This window comes from Dromiciops gliroides, chromosome 5, assembly GCF_019393635.1.
Source record: "Dromiciops gliroides isolate mDroGli1 chromosome 5, mDroGli1.pri, whole genome shotgun sequence".
NCBI lineage: Eukaryota > Metazoa > Chordata > Mammalia > Microbiotheria > Microbiotheriidae > Dromiciops > Dromiciops gliroides.
The window spans coordinates 47,917,752-47,937,639 of record NC_057865.1 but is presented as its reverse complement, the minus strand read 5'-3'; the positions used below and the strand labels follow the sequence as shown (position 1 = coordinate 47,937,639).

General features: G+C 38.8%; 1 protein-coding gene across 1 annotated transcript; it reads right to left on the bottom strand.

Moving 5' to 3' along the window:
- Positions 1–423: 423 nt before the first annotated feature.
- On the bottom strand, positions 424–18,821 carry LRRD1 (leucine rich repeats and death domain containing 1). Its single transcript, XM_043965019.1, has 5 exons — positions 16,836–18,821; positions 13,511–13,709; positions 6,612–6,773; positions 3,061–3,178; positions 424–610 (listed from the first exon to the last, which is right to left on the bottom strand). The coding sequence occupies exons 1-5, from the start codon at positions 18,819–18,821 to the stop codon at positions 424–426; spliced, it is 2,652 nt and encodes an 883-aa protein (XP_043820954.1).
- Positions 18,822–19,888: the final 1,067 nt, after the last annotated feature.

Here is a 19,888-nt window from a genome sequence, read left to right as displayed (position 1 = left end):
TATTTGTCTCAAGTGTATACATCCTCTAATATGTTTTTCATTCTATCTGATCAAGACATAAAAGGTTGAAATTTGTGGAGGTGGTTTTGAGAGCTATGCCATATTTAGAGTTGATTTATTGACGTTTGTTCTGAAGAATAAAATTTCCTATATGTAAAAAGGTTGATTAAAAACACAACTGAATCAATTATTTTTTAAAGACAACCAACAACCTAATTTTTCAAGCCACATATTAAGTAAAAAGAAAACACTACATGTGTAGCATTTTTATTATGATTGCTTGAGGAGTTATGCCATCAGCTGTTGATAGAGACCAGCTCATTAAGAACAATTGCATCATTCTAAAGTTACAGGGAAAATATTCATATTTATAGACACAATGACACATGTTTTATAAGCTTTCATTTTATTTCTATATAGTATTTATAATTTGAATAGTTGGGTACAAAGCCTTAGAGATGTGACTTTATCAACCAGTTCTTGTATCCCAGTTATAGCTATTATTCTGATAAGTTGGTCTCGCAATACAGCAGGATTAAGTGGGGGATCTTTTTCCACTCTCCATATGTTGAGTGCTTCAAGAATTGCTTCTTCCAATTTAGTACTAATCCTAAAGTTCAGAAAAAAAATCTTAAATTTTTATTATAAAATTATGAGCTAACCACCACCACCATCATCATGCTTCCATTTTATTCCTAGCTTTTCTGCTGTGTTCTTGGGCAAGCCCCTTCTTTCCCGCACCAGATCTCACTTTTTCCTACTACTACTACTGCAGATATCTTGAGTATATGAGTCTTAGAGGAAATCAATGCCAATATTTTCATTAAATTAAAATGCCACGCTTTTTATCCTTACCAAGAACACTCTAAAATTAGCACTTGTCTCAGAGAAACCTTAACAAATATATAGCCCTGAATCTGAAATTCTCTTGAATGTTGCTCTCAATGCCTGAACTCTGGGGCAGTGATAGCTAGAGAACTCAAGGATTCACAGAGAAGTGTACTAAGACCCCCAAAACAACTGTCTCTGAGCCATCCTGCCAGAGTCCTATTTGCCTACCCCTCCTCCTCTCTCTTTTCAGTCCAACAGTTTGCATGAGAAGAATGTTAACCAATCAGTCAATCAATAAGCAAGTGCCAGCTATGATCCAGGTACTGTGCTAAGTGCCCAGAATGGAAATATAATTGTTTCCTTCAACAATCCCTTCTCTGAAGGAACTTGCATTCTAGCTGGGAAGACAACGACGAGATAGATACACGCACACACATATGTGTATATGGGTGTATGTATATATTGGATAAATATAAAGAAAGTCTATACAAACAAATTCAAGGGTATTAAATACAAAGTGGTTGGGGAGAGGAGGCACCAGCAGTTGGGGGGGATCAGGAAAGACTTCATCTAGATGATGATACTTAAGGACAAAATGCTTTCCAAGCAAGGGCAATGGTTAGAACAAAGCCATGGATACGGGAGCAAGAATGTCATGTGTAAAAAGGCTTCAAGAGTGGGAAAAGAAACTAATGCCCAATGAGGCTGGAAAGAAAGGAAGCGTTTATTAAGAGCCTACTATGAGCCAGGAACTGTGCCGATCACTTTACAAAGCCTGTGGGGCAGGGTGAGGCTTAAGAAAGGTGGTTTGGAGCCAGGTTGGGAGGGGCTTTAAAAACTAAACGAAGAAGTTCATCTTTTATCCTGGAAGCAAAAGGAAGTTATTGGAGCTGACTGAGTGCCATGTGTCAGTTTTGCACTGAAGGAAAATTACTTTGGCTGCAGGGTGTGGAATGGACTGGAGTGGGGAGGGACTTGAGGCAGGGGACCAATTAGGAAGCACCTACAGTAATCTAGGGCAAAGGTGCTGAAGGGTGAACTAAGGGAGTGTGCAGGGAGAAGGGGTCAGATGGGAAGAGATGGTGTGAAAGCATAAGTTAGCAGCTGATTGGCTATGCGGCCTGAGGGAGATGGAAGTGCTAAGGAGAAAGCCAATGTTATAAACCTTCCTTCCGTAGAAAGATAGACAACTTAGAAGTGGGGAGGGTTTGGGGAAAAGGTAATGAATTCTATTCTGAATTCGTTGCTTTTGAGATATATCTTTTGTTGTTCAGTCCTTTCAGTCGCACCTGACTCTCCACGACCCCATTTGGGGTTTTCTTGGCAAAGTTATTGGAGTGGTTTGCCACTTCCTTCTCCAGCTCATTTTATAGATGAGGAAACCTAGGTAAGCAGGGTTAAGTGACTTGCCCAGGGTCACCCAGCTACTAAGTGTCTGAGGCCAGATTTGAACTCAGGAAGTTGAATTTTCCTGACTCCAGGCCTAACACTCTATCTAGCATTGCCATATTAAAAGGGTAAGGGACTAGTGTCATATACAAGTATTGTAGCCTCTGTTTGATGCCATGACTAAATCTGTAGTCCTGCCGATCTGCCCAAACCACCCTATTTGCCCTTCTGACAGCTGGACTGCCTGTTTCTCTGTGCTAACACAAATGGAGTTCTGCTTTAAAACCCTGAGTTACCATTATTGTTGCACTTCTATGCCAGTGAAAATATTTCCATATTGGAACTTCATATTACCTTAATAATGTTGTTATGTAGTTATTTCAGTCACATCTGACTATGACCCTTTGTGAAGTTTTCTTGGTAGAGATACTAGTTTGCCATTTCCTTCTCCAGCTCATCTTATAGATGAGGAAAATGAAGCAAACAGGGTGAAGTGACTTGCTCAGAGTCCCACAGCTAGTAAGTGTCTAAGGCTAGATTTGAACTCATGAGGAGTCTTCCTAATTCCCAGCCCAGCACTCTATCCAGTGAGCCACATAGCTGCTTTTCATTCATATATATATATATATATATATATATATATATATATATATACACATACACACACACATATATATACATACACATATATACACATATATACATATATATCATCATAAAATAGCTGTCACTTATTTAGCATTATAAAGTTTGTCAAGTGCTTTACATGCATTATCTAATTTGTATACATGTTTTCCATTGAAAGGGAAAACTACAACAAATCTTATTATGTAGAAGTACTTTTTCATTAGAACATCAATCACTGGCTTCTTCAGTTGTAGCTTTTGGCAGAAAAACTCAAAGTGCACTCCAGAGAGGTTACGAGAAACTATCCTGAACAATTTCTGCAATATTTTCTCTGAAAATAAAAGACAAGGGAAGTTTGTCAGGTGCCATCATTTAACAAGGATCTTACATTTTAAATTAGCATCATATATATCTTGCTAAGGAATATTTCTGTATTTTCTTTTATTAACACCCATATCTCTGACGCTCAGAACAATTCAAACAAAAAGAACAGCTATTAATTGGCAGCTTCTCCCATCCTGTGACCCTGCTTAATTTCTCTTGGCAATATCATCATCGTATAACTTGAAAGTTAAAAGATACCTCAGCACCCCATTTTCTAGCTAGCTGGCCAAATTCACATGGAGTTTATATCTGAGCCAGGATTTCTACTAGTGTTTAAACAGAGCTGTCTTCTCTGTCTCAAGTGATCTCTGATTAGCTCACACAGTCCCTGACCAAATTTGAAAGTCATTCCTTCCCAACCTTCTGTACTCCTTGAGTTTTCCATTTTCCCTGTTTAATTAAGAGTCACCTTGGTTAAAATGATCTTCAGTGAGGACTCAATTTTAGAAGACTTCTCTGAAGTGAATGATGAATGTAAATGCCATTTTTACAAGGACTGAGGTTGAGGAGAATGCAAAGGGATAGGGATAGGATAGAAAAAAAATGGAAAGAAAAAGAAATGAAAGGGCCATTGAGCAGCTTATTTTAAAATACAGAGAATAAAACAGAAGAAAGACTAGAAAGAAGCACAGACAAGCTGGACAGCTTTGAAAGCAACAGGCTGAACTTATGTGCCTGAAAAGAAAAGCAAGTTGGACATAATAGTGATCTGCAGTTTCATGTACAATGCTCTTTTTTTCTCTTCCATTATTTATATGGAAATTCCCATTTTATTTGGGGTTTGTTAAGTTCAATATAAAAATGATTTTTAAAAAACAGAAGTGCAGTGTTTTAGGAGTTTTTACCAAAATCCGTAATACTGGTTTGCAAATGTCTTTTCTTTCTTAGTAGAGGAAGTTAACAGAAGTTAGTATAATGTCTAGTTCCTCTGACTTCTAAGTAGCTCTTGAAACAGTGCAGTGAATTGTATTAGGAACTGGAAGGTCAAGATTCTAGTCCTGGATATTTTGAATTTTGGATGTGTTTTACTGTATTGTTTGTGAATTATGAGTCCTTTTATGTGTTTTGCATTTTCTGTAGGGCAGAACAAAAGCTATCCTATCCTAGATATGTACATTGTAACCTCTAATTCTTACACAGGATTTGAGTACCTATTTAACCTATAAATGTGGAGAACTATGCATAATCCATATTCACACTACCAACAAACTATATTCAGAGATATTCCTATAGCAAACTCGGGGCAGGGACCTAATGAGCCAAAGAGACATGAATTTGGGGGTCAGCCACCAAGAATGAACTTGGGTCTATGATATCTTAGGGAGCTGGACTGTGGGCTACACATCTATAAAATGAGAGGATGGGACCCGATCATGTTTAAGGTTTCTAGATGCCATAATAGACTGATTCTCAAGCCTCTTCAAGAGCTTAAGTATCTATGATTTCTATCAGGTGGTAGTATTTCTGTGGCCATTTACAGGCTACTTATCCCTCTCCCCCATTCTCCTCCTTTCATGGTTTGGGCTGGTACAAGCTCCTTGTTCCATAGCAATTATGCTTGTTGAAAATCTTTTAGGAGGTTTCACAGCTCAGAGCAATGCAATAACCAATCCTGACTCCTACAAACGAATTAATGAAACATGATGTCTCTTCTCTCAGGAGACAGTGATGGGCTATAGGGGCAGAATGAAGTATATGCTCTCACACTTGCTCAGCCTGTTTGGTTGTTTTGCTTAATTGTACTTTATTACACGGAGGAGTGTGTGTGTCTGTGAGTATGTATGAGATGGGCGATGGGGGGTAGCATTGGGAAATGATAGCAATGTAAAAAGCAAAGCTATCTTTTTTGGGGGGGGGTGAGGCAGTTGGGGTTAAGTGACTTGCCCAGGGTCACACAGCTAGTAAGTGTCAAGTGTCTGAGGCTGGATTTGAACTCAGGTCCTCCTGAATCCAAGGCCAGTGCTTTATCCACTGTGCCACCTAGCTGCCCCAAAGCTATCTTTTTTAAAAAGCTTTGAGGGATAGGCAGCAGCAATAGAAAATGTGCCCAGGATGTTATACTAATGGAATTTGTAGCCAAAACGATGTCACTTTGGGAAGTACTAGTCTATTTCCTACAACTGATAGGTGAGAATAGCTCAGATCCTAATACTTTTCATGCTATATGTGTGGGTCCAATCTCCTGCTATCTCTGTAGGCCATCTGCCCTGACTATTACATGGGACTTATTATGTTTATGGTGGTTGTAAAACTGAGCAAGGGCTGTCTATTCTGAGCCTGGCTATAATGAAGGCAAATGAAGCAGAGGAAGTGTCACAATGAAGTCCTTGAATGGGAAGCATCATTTTGTTTTTTGTTTTTTGTTTTTTAGTGAGGCAATTGGGGTTAAGTGACTTGCCCAAGGTCACACAGCTAGTAAGTGTTAAGTGTCTGAGGCCGGATTTGAACTCAGGTACTCCTGACTCCAGGGCTGGTGCTCTATCCACTGTGCCATCTAGCTGCCCTTGGGAAGCATCATTTTTAAAAAACAAGAAAAAAAGTTTTATTGATACTCCCCCCTCCCCCACATTGCTGTCACTTCTAAATGACCATCTTCCAACTCACTTCCCAACAGACCCTGTCCTTGTAACAAAGAAGTAAAGGAAAAATCCCCAATATATTGGTCACATCTGAAAATATACGCCTTATTCCACACCCGTGAGTCACCACTTCTCTAACAAGAGGCAAGATTCACGGGAAAGAATAATTTTTTTTCTTTGGGGGGTGGGGGTGGTCTTCCACCTTTTGTGCTTATTAGTACAGATCTTGTCTTAATGACCAGAATTATTGGTATTATAATTTAAATTCACAGAAAAGGCAGGACAGGTATGCCTTTAATTTTATCACTCGATCATCCAAGCAACAAGCATTCATGAAGCACCTAAAATGGTGCCAGGCACTGAGATACAAATGAGCAAAATGAGATAGTCCCTGCCCTCAAGGAGCTTTTATTTTACTGGAATGTATACTTATATATGTTCACAGATAAGTATGCATAGGATGTGTACAAAATCAATAAATAGTGTTTGGGGAAGGGGGGAAATACTAACAACTGCGAGAACCAGGAATGACCTCTAGAAAGAGGTGTCACATACCTAATAACAACTACCTTTGTTATTTACAAATGATATATTCATTCATTTGATCAATACTCATTTAATAAGTGCAGGCTTAGACTCTAAGGATACAAAAAGAAACGGTTCTTGCCCACAAGTAACTTATACAGAACTGAGGGGGGAGGGGAGGGGCTGAGGGACCATTATATGCATAGATAAGCCGGGACTAAATCTATACAAAGTCATCTCAATTATTATCGGAAAAGGTACTCATTCATCACCTACCATCTCTGTCCTCAGCTTTCTGTAGATAATGTCCAATAACATTTAATACCTTCCCTTTACAGACTTCAGGTGGAGGTTTAATCAAAGGATTGTCATCAAAATTTATTTCCTTCAGTGAAGAAAGATTATTGAGACTATTAGGCAATGTTGTCAGACGATTTCCTAGCGGAAAAACATCAGTGGTCAAATTGTGCCTTCGGTGAATTGTTATTAAGTCCAAGGCTTTAAAAAAATCGAGATCCTGTTATCACATCACCAACCTCTGTACTGCTCATTGGCTTTTTTCATCTATAAAGTGGAATAGCTGCCAAAAGACAAGAGGAAAGGTCTACATAAAGAAAGCTGTATTCTTATGATTCTCTTCCTTTTCTAGAAAAAAGGAACACATCTATTAAATGCCTACTGTGTACAAGGCACTGACCCAGCTGCTGGGAGATGCATAAAAGATACAGTCTACTGAAGCATACGACAGATACACAGATAAGTCTTTCACCAGGTAGGGAGCAATGAGGGTAAAGGAGAGAGACAGAGTGCAGGAGAAAGACTTGAGAAGGGAGGAAACATTTTCAACAGGGGGAAAGGGAGAAATCAGGGAAATCTACATGGAGTAAGTGACATTTGAGCTAAGCCATGAAGGAAGACACCCTGTGAAAGTGGAGATGAGGGCAGCTAGGTGGCACAGTGGATAAAGCACTGGCCCTGGATTCAGGAGGACCTGAGTTCAAATCTGGCCTCACACACTTGAGACTTACTAGCTCTGTGACCCTGGGCAAGTCACTTAACCCTTATTACCCTGCGCAAAAAGCAAACAAACAAACAAAAACCCCCCAAAAAACAATAGCTAAAATGTATACACCACTTGAAGGTTTTCCCAGCGCTTTAATATATGTATTATTCTCATTTGATCCTCACATTGGCCCTTCAAGGAAGGGATTTTTATTAACCCAGATAAGTGATAGGTGTCACTTCCTCCAAGAGGTTCAGAAAGGTCAAAATTATTTATTCTAGGGCACACAAGCAGGAAATGGCCAATCCAGAATTTGAACCCAGGGCCTCAAGGTCCAACTTCAGCAGAAGTGTATGGAAGACTTGAAAGGTAGGGTGGGCCAGACTCTGAAGGACCTTCTCAGTGAGACTGTAAAACCAAGAGTGAGAAGCATCTATCCCAAGCACGTGGTTCACTGCCCTGCCTGTGGTTGCTTAGTGAGTATTTCATGGAACCACCAAATTTTAGAATTGGAAGAGACTTCTACCAGTGCATTAGTCCAACTCGCCCCTGAAAGGCAGACTCACTGTAGCATACCCATCCCACGGTCGCCCAGCCTCAGTTTGAGCACTTGCAGCTCCAGGAAACCTCCCCCATCTTGAGGCAGCCCATACCACTTTTGGACAGCTCCAACTGGCACAAGATTTTCCCTGGCATCACACCCAACTTTTCCTCTTGGTACCTTTTACTCTGTTTCTTGTTCTGCTCCCTGGGGCCAAAGAGAACATGGATAATCTTTGTTTTGTGTCCTAACCTTCCACATGCATAATGACAGCTGTTACATTCTCCCCTAGTCTTTTCTTCTCCGAGCTAATATCTCCATTTCCATCAAATGGTCCTCATGTGAGATGGACCCAAGGCAGTGAGTGATGCTTCTAGCTGGCCTCTGGACATTCCTTCCTAAATGGTGACCCTTAGAATTGAACCCAGTCCTCCAGAGGACTGAGGAGAGAAGTATTATTTGTTAGCCTGTCCTTCCTGGAAGGTGAATTATCACTCCTGATGCAGTCTACATTTGCTTTAGGGTTTGGGGGGGTTTTTTGGCTACAATGACACACTGATAATTCATGTGGAAACTGCAGCCTCCTCAAGGCCCTCTGTTTTTCCCAGACAAGCCATTCAGACAGACAAACTAGGCCTCCTCCAATTTGTTCTTGTGAAATTGATTTTTTGAACCCAAGCACAAGATTTTACATTGATCCTATTGAATACCTTTTATATGAGTCAGCCCCCTGTTCTAGCCTGGCAAGACCATTTTGTATCCTAACTCTTGTCACCCAGTGGGTGGCTCTCCCTCCCAGATTTGTATCATCTGCAAAATGAGTCAAAGTCATTGATAAAAATGTGAGGTGGCGGGGCAGCTAGGTGGCGCAGTGGATAGAGCACCGGCCCTGGAGTTAGGAGGACCTGAGTTCAAATCTGGCCTCAGACACTTAACACTTACTAGCTGTGTGACCCTGGGCAAGTCACTTAACCCCAATTGCCTCACTAAAATAAAAAAAGAGGACATAGACCAAAAATGTGAGATGGCAAAGGGCCAAGCACTGGTTCCTGGACATGCCACTAGTTGAAACTGGACAACTGATGACCTCTCTTTGAGTCTCACCACTCAGCCAGCTTAGAATCCATCTAATTGTGCAGCTCACCTCTCTCATCTTCTCATGCTTAGCACACAGTACACTCTGTATCATATTTAGCTTGAATCTAGGGACACTGTGTCTGCAACAACCTGATTAATCAGGTTAGAAACATTATTCCCATAGAGGAAACCAGGTTAGTCTGGCATGGCTATAATGAGACTGTGCTGCCTCTTTGTAATCACAACTTCTTCAGCTAGATGTTCACTAATTATTACTTGGATAATTGGGGCAGATGGGTGGTACAGTGGATAGAGTACTCAGCCTAGAGTCGGGAAGACTTGAGTTCAACTCTGGCCCTAGATACTTACTAGCTGTGTGATCCTGGGCAAGTTAACCTCTGTTTGCCTCAGTCTTCTCGTGTGTAAAATGGAAATTAATAATAGTACCTACCTCCCAGGATCGTTGTGAGGATAAAATGAGATAATAATTGTAAAGCACTTAGTACAGTGTCTGGCCCATAGTAAGGCCATATCAATGTAAAACAAAAACAAAAAACCTTGAGTTAGCTTTTTTAGAATTTGCCCAGGAATCAAAGTCAAGTTCCTGCACTGACAGTTTGCATACTCTAATCTCTTCCCGATTTAGAAAGTTAGGGCAACATTTGTCTAGATATTATGGTAAGCACAGGGGATACAAAAGAAATAAAAATGATTTTCTACCCGAAAGGCAAATTCTACTAGGGTCTCCATCACTCCTTATCCAGATCATTGTAACTACCTCCTAGGGACAGCTAGATGGCACAGTGGATAGAGCACTGGCCCTGAAGTTGGAAGGACCTGAGTTCAAATCTCACCTCAGAAACTTACCAGCTGGGTGACCCTGGGCAAGTCACTTAACCCCAATTGCCTTAAAATATTCAGAGCCTTCTCCAGGCATCCTGATATGTATATTGCCACTGGATCCAGATGGCTCTGGAGGAAAGAGTGAGGTTGGTGACCTTGCACAAGCCTCTCTTTCTTAAATCCAATTCACTACAAGTCATGACATCACCTTCAGATGTCATGGTCCTCTTCAAGAAGGATGGCCAAACAACTACCACCACCTCCTAACTGGTCTCCCTGCCTCCAGTGTCTGCCTCCTCCAATCCATCGTTCATGCTGCTGCCACAGTGATTTTCCTTAAGCACAGATGAGCACTCTCCTACATGAACTGCAGTGGCTTCCTACCCTCTGAGACAGACCACACAGAAACTGCTTTGTTTAGCTATTAAAGCCTTTTGCAACCTTTCCAGCCTCTTGGGATGTTAATCACCCTCTCGCCTTCTTGGATCCAGACAAACTGGCCTTATCTCTGTTCCCCACATATGACCCCTCCTCTCCCATTCTCCATCCTTTCACCCTCCTGCCTTACCTCCCTACCTGATCCTTCAAGAGGCAGCTCAGAATATTCTTTTCTGCATGCAGTCCCTCCTGATCCTCCTAACTGCTAGTGCCTCCCCTCCCAACTTACCTGCTTTTTGACTACTTTGAATTTATTTCTGTTTATTCACCTCACATTTGTGCTGTGTATACTTACTTCTATGTGTGCTCCTCTTCTCTCCCATTAGGATGTAAGCTCCATACAAATAGGGATTGTTTCCTTCTTTGTACTTGTATCCCTAGTTGAGAGCCTCGAACATAGTAGGAGCTTGATAAATGTTGGCCAATTGATTTATGTGCCAGATACTGTACTACAGAGTAAGGCTACAAAACACAACTGACATACTCTCAGCCCTCAAGGACCTTTCATTCTATTGGGGGGACACATATCTATGCAAGTAGGGAAGTGAATACAAAATACATTATTTGTGAATGGATACAAAGAACCTTCCCAAATGTGGCATGGCTCAGCGAGAATCATTTTGCTGAATCTCTGTTACGTTGTAAAACTTGTCCTTTTTTTAATTATAAAAGTATTTTATTATTTTCTAGTTACATGTAGAGATAGTTTTCAACATTTGTTTTTATAAGATTTCTAGTTTCAAATTTTTCTCCCTCCTTCCCCTGCCTCCCCCCTTCCCAAGACAGCAAGTAATCTGATATAGGTTATATATGTACAATAACATTAAAAATATTTCTGCATTAGTCATGTTATAAGAGAAGAATCAGCAAAAAGGAAAAACCTCAAAAAAGAAAAACAACAGCACCAAAAACAAAAGAAATAGTATGGTTCAATCTGCATCCATATTCCACAGTTCTTTTTTTTTTTTTTCTGGATTTAGAGAGCATTTTCCATCATGAGTCCTTTGGAACTATCTTGGACCATTGTATTGCTGAGAAGAATCAAGTCTATCGCAGTAAAACTTGTCTTTTTAAACACATTTTGGTGCTTCGTACTTTTTTCTAATAATATATTCATTACTAGCATATGTACATTTCCATTTATTGCATTTTAAAGTGTTTCCTGCTTATTTTTTTCAAACGGATACTTGGATGAGTGTGAGATGGGGCAGGCTACATAGGGGATGGAAGACATAGAACAGCTGTCAATCAAAGGGTAAATGTTTAGATCTCGGGGGCTGCAAGAGAGGGCAAAAAGGGAAACGAACATTATGTACTGTGTGCATGACCGATGACATATATACACAATCCATGTAAACATGCATGTGAATGTATATACACTGCACATACGCACGTGTATAAACATGCACACTAATACAGGCACACCTTTTTTCATTGTGATACTGCATTTTTTGTTGTTGTTGTTTTTTTTTTTAATTGAAGGTTTGAGGCAATCCTATGTACAGCAAGTCTCACCAGTGCCATTTTTCCAACAGTATGTGCTCACCTCATGTTTCTGTGTTATATTTTGGTAATTCTTGAAATATTTCAAACTTTTTCATTATTATTATATCTATTATGGTGATCTATGATCAGTGATCTTTGGTGTTATGATTGTCATTGAGTGGGACAAAAGACCACCTACTCAAAATAAATACCTGGAGTCAGAAAGTGAAAGCAAAAACCCCAGAGTTAATTTTCTTTCTCAAGAAAGAGCGCACACCTGTGTATGGCAAGCACACGCACACAAGTTCAGAAACTAGTATTATATATGTTCCTAACGCAATACCCCCTCCCACCCCTTGGCCAAACTCCCACTATATTTGTCAGGTGGTCAGGACATACACTCTATACACAACATCTAACCCAATTGGAGAACGGCACAGTGTATAGCATACTCCGATCATTCATGCAGGGGGCGGGGGCCAAGATTTATGGTATAACCATTGTGTCCCTGAAGTTACACAATGGCAGGATGTGAGCTAGACACAAAGGAAATAACAAAATATGCGACCAGAATATGGCTTCTCTGGGAAGAACACACCATTCCCTCTTTGTCTCTCACATAATTGTTTTGGGGTACCACAAACCACTCGCACATAAGACAGTAAAAATAATCGATTAATTTTGGGTGTTTTCTAACTACTCCACCAGCCATCTCTCCCTCTCTCTTTCCATCTCTTTTCCTCTCTTCAAGCCTCTGTATTCCCTGAAACACAACAATACTGAACTTAGATCAATTAGTAAGCCTACAATAGCCTCTAAATGGTCAAGTGAATGGAAGAGTCATTAGATGAGGCAAATTTCATTGTTGTCTTATCTTAAGAAATTGCCACCACAGCCTCCCCAGTCTTCAGCATCCACCACCCTGATCAGTCAGCAGCCATCAACATAGAGGCAAGACTCTCACCAGCAAAAAGATTATGACTTTCACTGATGGCTCAGATGATGGTTAGCATTTTTTATCAATAAGGTTGTGTACTTTTTTTAGACATAATACTATTGCACACTTACAGATTACAATATAGGGTAAACAGAACTTTTACATACACTAGGAAAACCAAAAAATTCATGTGACTTGCTTTATTATATTTGCTTTATTGTAGTGTTTGGGAATAAAATCCACAATATCTCTCAGGTGTGTATACACACACACACACACACACACACACACATATGTATATATGCATACACATCCAGTATCTCCAGCTCCATATACAAAATGTCAGTCTCCATATATGTATAAAACGTGTATACACACATGCATACAAAGCTCCATCTACGCATTCAGCTTCTCCAATTGAGGAACTAGGTCATATTCTTTCTTTGTACCACTTAAGCACATGTCCATTGATTTCACAATTTTCTTAAGAATTTAAGAGCTTGAAGAGACCTTAATGGTTATTTAGTACAATCTCACCATTTTACATCTGAGGAAACTGAGAACTAGAATGATAAAGTGGCCTGCTCAAGGTCATACAGGCAATAGAGAAGCAGAACCAGGATTGTAGCCCTGATCCTCTTACTCAAAACCCCAAGCTCTTGCCATCCTAACATGTTCTCTAACACAGGATTGGTGCCCATCTGATTTGACTTTTGTATTTCTCTTCCTTCAAATGCCTCTGTCCTTGTCTACTCTGCCACTCTGGAGATGTTTCTCCCAAAGAAGAACATGCCTACCATGCTTAACCTTTTCTTTTCACTCCCCTAAAAACAGAAAGGCTCAATACTCACCACTCATGTCCAGATGCTGGAGCTTATTTAAAAATTCAAAAGACAATGGAAGAGCATTTATCAAGTTGTTATTGGCGTTGAAAATGACCAAACTTTTCAATTCTCCTATATTCTTTGGAAGTTCTTTTATAGTGTTATGTGAAATATCAAGGATTTCCAGCTGAGTCAAATTAGACAGTTCATCTGGAACTTGGGTTAACTGTAACAAAAGTTCAAAAAGTAGTTACACCTGAGAAGTCATTCATGCTATTATGATTTTTCCCCAAAAATGGTAGGGAGTGGCAAGGGAGATTATTTTCAGAAGCAATTATGACCGGCAGATGTAAACAAACTATTATCAGTCAATTTATTATAAGGAGAAGTAATAGGATGGTAGAGAAAGGGGAAAGGAATTACTGTATAATGTATGTTAAGATATTTTGATATCTGTATGAAAAATTATTAGCTTTGATCCATACCTCAGCCCACATGAAACCTGTAGTAATTTCCAGATGATCCAGAGAACTAAGATAAACAAAGTTAACAAAACATACAACATACAAAAACAAAACCAGAAGAAAACATTATAACACATATCTAGTAGTTTTGGGATGAGAGGGATCTTCTTGACCACTAAATCAGAAGTGATGGATCTAATCAGACACAGAATGAATGGATTCAAATATGTAAGCAAAAAAAAAAAATCCTTTACCGATGAAATGTAATATGCTAAATATCAAAAGGAAAGCAACAAAATGGAGAAAATATGGGGTGACCTGAAAGCTTTAATAGTTTGAAACTGCACTAAAGGTTTTAGAACACTCTGTATACATGACAAATATAAATGATAAAAGCTGTGAAACAAAACATGCTAGAAAATTATATAAATAAATAAGATTAGTGCTTCTTTTACAGTGAATAAGTTGTCTAAACAGATAGTTTAGACCAAAAAAAGAAGTCTGCAAAAAAGTATATTCTCAACCAAACAGCAAAAAAATGTAAATTAAAGAAATTTTAAGATATCGTTGTGACCTAATAAACTAGCAACCATAATTAAGATGACTGGTGGGGACATGGAGAAGGAGGTACATATTTATACTTCTATATGTTTTCATAAAGGGGAAAGAAGCTAAATATTTCAAACTGTAAGTCAATGATCTTGAGAATAGTTTCATGCAAATCCTTAAGGGACAGTGTGGCATAGTGTTATATGCCTACCATATACCTACCTGCAGTTAGAAGAGACCAGAATTTAAATGAACCCTTTCCCACTTGCCCCTAGTATATGCACAGTTATTAGTTGCATTCTGGCATTTAATTTCTCTTATTCTTAGTTTCTTCATTTGGAAAATGGGGTTAATAACGTGTAACAGCTACATCACAATGTATTTGTGAGGATCTGATGAGAAGGTATATCATCTTAAAGCACTAAATAAACATCAGCAAACATTATTAGAATGAATTATTACAAGTACTTTTTTTTGTTTGTTTTGGGGGTTTTTTTTGGCGGGGCAATTGGTGTTAAGTGACTTGCCCAGGGTCACACAGCTAGTAAGTGTTAAGTGTCTGAGGCAGGATTTGAACTCAGGTACTCCTAAATCCAGGGCCGGTGCTCTATCCACTGCGCCATCTAGCTGCCCCTACAAGTATGGTTTTAAGGAAAAAGGTGAGCTCTAAAAGCCAACGTGGTTCATTAAGAATTAGTCATACCATGACTAAAGCAGAAATATTTTTAATGTGATTGTACATATATAACCTATATCTGATTACTTGCTGTCTTGGAGAGGGGGGGAGAAGGGAGGGAGGGAGAAAAACTTGAAACTAGAAATCTTATAAAAACAAATGTTGAAAACTATCTCTACATGTAACTGGAAAATAACAAAATACTTTTATGAAAAAAAAAAAAGAATCAGTCATGTGAGACCAACTTTTTTTAAAAAATAGGGTCACTAAGCTGTTATAGGTCCGGGAATGCCAAGGAGGTAATGATGGTGGTGGTGGTGGTGGTGAGGATGCTGATGATAGCTAGCAGCTTTTATATATCATTTTAAAGGTTAGAAAGCACTTTGCCTGCCCTGTCTTGAGTCTTGTGGCAGGAATAACAACTGTTAATATCCTCCTCATTTTTTAAATGAAGGAATCTGGCTTTTAGCAAGGCATTTGACAGTCACTTTATAATATCCTTGAGGATTAGATGAAAAGATAATTACTAAAAGATAACACAGGTAGGTTCAGAACTGGTTAATTTTGGATGGTCGGGATTTTCTTGACTTAAATCAAAAGTTATAGATCTATTCAGACACAAGATAGATGTATTCAGATATGAAAACAACAAAAAACCTTTATCCAACAAAATGTAATGTATCAAAATGGAGAAAATATGGAGAATAGTTTATTTCATATTATTAGTTAATTATTGATATTATCAATATTTAGCATTATTTAACATTTAAATGATGTTAAATAATGAATCAATGTCTACCGGAAGGCGAGTCCAGTTTGGTGCAACATGGCTCCGTGTTTGGCCTGGTTCTATTCTTATCAATAGTTTGAAAGAAGGCAGAGTTGGTAGGCATATCAAGTTTCCTAGAAAGACACATAGCTGAGAGGGAAAGGCAAAATCTTAGCAGACAGAATTAGGATCCCCAAAGGTCTTGACAGACTAATGGTGGACTGAATATAACAAAATGAAATAAGTCCTATTCTTGCATTAAAATAAATCCACTGCATGCATACACAGGAGTAAGGAGATTTGGCAAAAATATGGGTTCAAGTGAAAAAGAATTAGGGGTCTAATAGATAGCAAGTTCAATATGAGTCATCGTGTGATATAGTGTGGTCCAAAAAGTAATGTGATCCTTGCGTGCAAAACCAGAAGTCTATCAATTTCAGCTCAATTTCTTTTTGACAACTCTCTAACAACCAGAGTTGTACAAAACGGAAAGAATTGCCTCAGGACTTAGTGAGTGAGGTCCCTGTCAAGAGAAATGTTCAAGGAAAGGATCCTTGGGCAAGATGCTGTAGAAGGTAGCTGTGCTATGGGCTGCACTCCCAGACTTCTGAAGTCCCTTCCAATTTGTTCTACAGTTATATGATTGTAGAGAGGATTCCCTCAAATAACCCTGGAATGTTTATGTAAAAGGCAACGGTGAGGAATGAGATGCTTTAGCTCCTGGCGACAGCTGTCAGCCAGCTCCCTTATTAAAAGCTGTATTTGTAGCCTTTATTCAAGCAGAGTGGCAAATGGGTTTAGTTTAAGAAGTTAAATGTTTTAAAGCTTGCTGTTGAAAATGCAAGCTCAAATGCTTTTCTCTTGAGGAAGGGAAAAAAATCATTCTCCTCTTACCTTACATCCATTCTTTTGGCATAACTTCAACTCCTTCAGGGTAGAAAGTTGACACAATTCAACTGGAAAACATCCAAATCTGTTGCTTGAGAAATCTAAGTTTTGGATCACTTGTAGATTACTGATTTCAGAAGGGACATACTGTATTTGGTTTTCAGAAAGATCAAGTGTCTGTAGGTTTTCTAAAGTGCACAGTTCTTTGGGGAAATTTTCAAATTTATTTCCACTTAAAATAAGCACCTGGAGAGAAGTCATATTGGAGATAGATGATGGAATTTGAGGTATTTTGTTCTTACTAAGATTTAAGTACTTGAGGTTTATAAGTCTACATATGTAGTTGGAAAAGGAGGAAAAATAATTTTGATTTAATTCTAAGTGAATCAGTTGCCTACTAAATGAGAGGTCAACAGGTATTTCTGAAAGCTCATTTCCATTGAGGTTCAAATGCTCGAGAAAGCTCAGGGCACAGAGGCCTACTGGGAAATCACATATTTTATTAAAGCTCAAGTCCACTTTCCTTATCTGGTTGCAGTTTTTTATTTCAATAGGAATGTCTTCGATTGCATTTCCAGAAAATTCTAACACCTTGATGTATTTCAGATGGGAGATATCCGCATTTAGAAACTTCATTTTATTTCGGTTGATATAGAGTACTCTCAGGTTTTTAAGTCTGTGAATGTTACCAGGAATTACTTCTAGGTCATTGTCATTAAGGCTAAGGCATTCTAGCTTAGCACAAAAGTAAATTTTATCATTTAGCTGTTTCAATAAATTTTTGTCAAGTTGGAGGACCTTGAGCTCTTTGAAGTTCTCAATGTTGTGGGAAAGATATTCCAATTTATTATCAACCAGATGGAGCCTTTTTAGTTTCTGTAACCGAAAGATTTGCACAGGTAAAAATGTCAGTTTATTGTGGTCCAAGAAAAATTCTTCCAAATGCTTTAGCTGCTTGATCTCTTTTGGCAAACTGCTTATGAGATTTTCTGAGACACTTAGCTTCGTTAACTTTGGAAGGAAGCAAAGAATGTTAGGAAATACCGAAAACTGATTTGAGCTGAGATTGAGGACCTGTAAATTTTTCATATTGGCCATCGTTTCTGGTAGAACTTTAAGGCTATTTCCAGACAAGCTTAAAAATTCCAACTTTTCAAGACTTCCTAGTATTGTAGGAAATTCAAAACAATTATTATAATCCAAGAAAAGTTGCCTCAGGTAGACAAGCTGTGTTATTTCTGCTGGGAGGGAGGCTATGTGGTTGTAGCTGACATTTAACACACTTAGATTACAAAGCAACTTAATTTCGGGTGGTAGTGCTACTAATTCATTTTCTCTCATGGACAATACTTCAAGTCCTGCCATATTTGGCTCCACTTGAAAAGTTTTTATTTTGTTTTTATCTAGATAGAGATATTTTATATCCTGAGTTTTAAAAAGGCCTTTGGGAAATTTCTGCAAATTCTTGGAATTCAGTTTAACCCTGAAGTTTTCATTTTCCACGTAGCTCTCAAATACTAAGCCTTTTTTATTATAGTCTTCAGACGTTTGTGGAGTGACCTCTATTATTGTTTCTTCTTCCTCCTCCATTTCCTCCATCTCCTCCTCCCCCTCCTCTTCTTTCTCCTCACCAAAGTCATCACCCAAAACATGCCTTGCTTCTTCCTTTGGTAGGGAGGTGATCACTTTTTCTGACTCATCAATTGGTAATTCCTCCACTACTGCTGCCTGTGTATTGTCAATATCTTTGTTGTCAATATCTCCTTTAGACTCTCTAAGGAGATCTTCATTTAGATCAGAAGTTCTACGACTTGCTGTAACGTCAGAATGGCTTGCTTGCTGTGGTGGGGTCTCTGTGTCAGCATCATTTTCCAGATTTTCCTCGGCGCTTTTCTCTCCCAGGTCAGAAGTACTTTTATCCTTTTCTTTTTCAGGAGATAAAGGTGCTATTACTGAATTTTCTTGGTTTTCAGGTAGTTCCAAATTAGACATTTTTTAAAAAATCCTGACTGTTGCCTGTGATTTCTTTCACTTCTTCAGCAGCATTCTTTCTCCAAACACACTATTTGTAGGGGAGTTTTCTGCCAATAGAAGATGGTAACTTGGTTTTAATGAGCATTTTGACCTATTTCTTCAGAAAGTATAAGTTTAAAAGGGTGGGTATTGTATGACAAGAGTAGATATGTAGTGAATGTGTCAAGATTATGGACAAACTTTAATCTCTCAACTAGACTCTATATATCAGTGAGATTCATTCTTTGATGAATTCAAATAATACTCTTCAGTGGAATCTTGGATGAATACTGAAAAGAAGGTTAAATCTATTCTTAAAAAATGTTGGTATTTTATGGTCTATAAACTATAAAATACCAAAAAAATTTTAGGATAGATTTTCTACATACTATGATAGAGTTAGTCTATTACATTTGTAGTTATAGGCTAACTCTATTTGACTTCAATTTCCTCATGTAATATGAAGATCATCTGCTAAGGACTCCTCTATCCCAGAACCCTATAATTGTGTAATTATATACATATATATAATCCTATATTTACACCTATACATATGTACTTATGTATGATTAAGGCAGAATGGGGAGATGGGGAGAGGCAGAGTTGGGACAGAACAGTGTGGCATAGTGGATAAAGGACTGGCCTGGGTAGCAGGAAGACAAGGGTTCTCAAGTCCTACTTCTAACACACAACTGGCTTTGTGACCCTAGACAAGTTACTTAATTTCTCGGTGCCTCCAAACAACTGTCCAAGATGAAAAATTGCAAAGTAGGTGCTGATCTGTATTGGAACAGGATGTTCTTGGTATTAGGAAAGCTTTCAGGGTCAATGAAATCTGTAGGTTCAATCCACAGAGATCCATACATGCACACCACCACTCATGTGGTGAGAATGAGGGATGACAGGTAGTCAGTGGGAAAAGCCTTGCCGTGATCCCATGGCAAACTCACAGGAGGACATGTAAGTGAGATCCCCACCAGACCAACAGGCATGGATGAATTCCCATCTTCAGTGTGGAATGGATTACAGTTAATGATCACTATGTT

What these genes read in the sequence shown, in the direction of transcription:
- LRRD1 (XM_043965019.1), bottom strand. Translation starts at nt 18,821, where the DNA reads ATGTCTAATTTGGAACTACCTGAAAACCAAGAAAATTCAGTAATAGCA. An exon ending in CCAGCATCTGGACATGAGTG is followed by an intron (nt 6,774 to 13,510) that starts GTGAGTATTGAG and finishes TTTTTCCGCTAG; the next exon opens with GAAATCGTCTGACAACATTG. An exon ending in ATTGATGTTCTAATGAAAAA is followed by an intron (nt 611 to 3,060) that starts GTACTTCTACAT and finishes TCTGAACTTTAG; the next exon opens with GATTAGTACTAAATTGGAAG.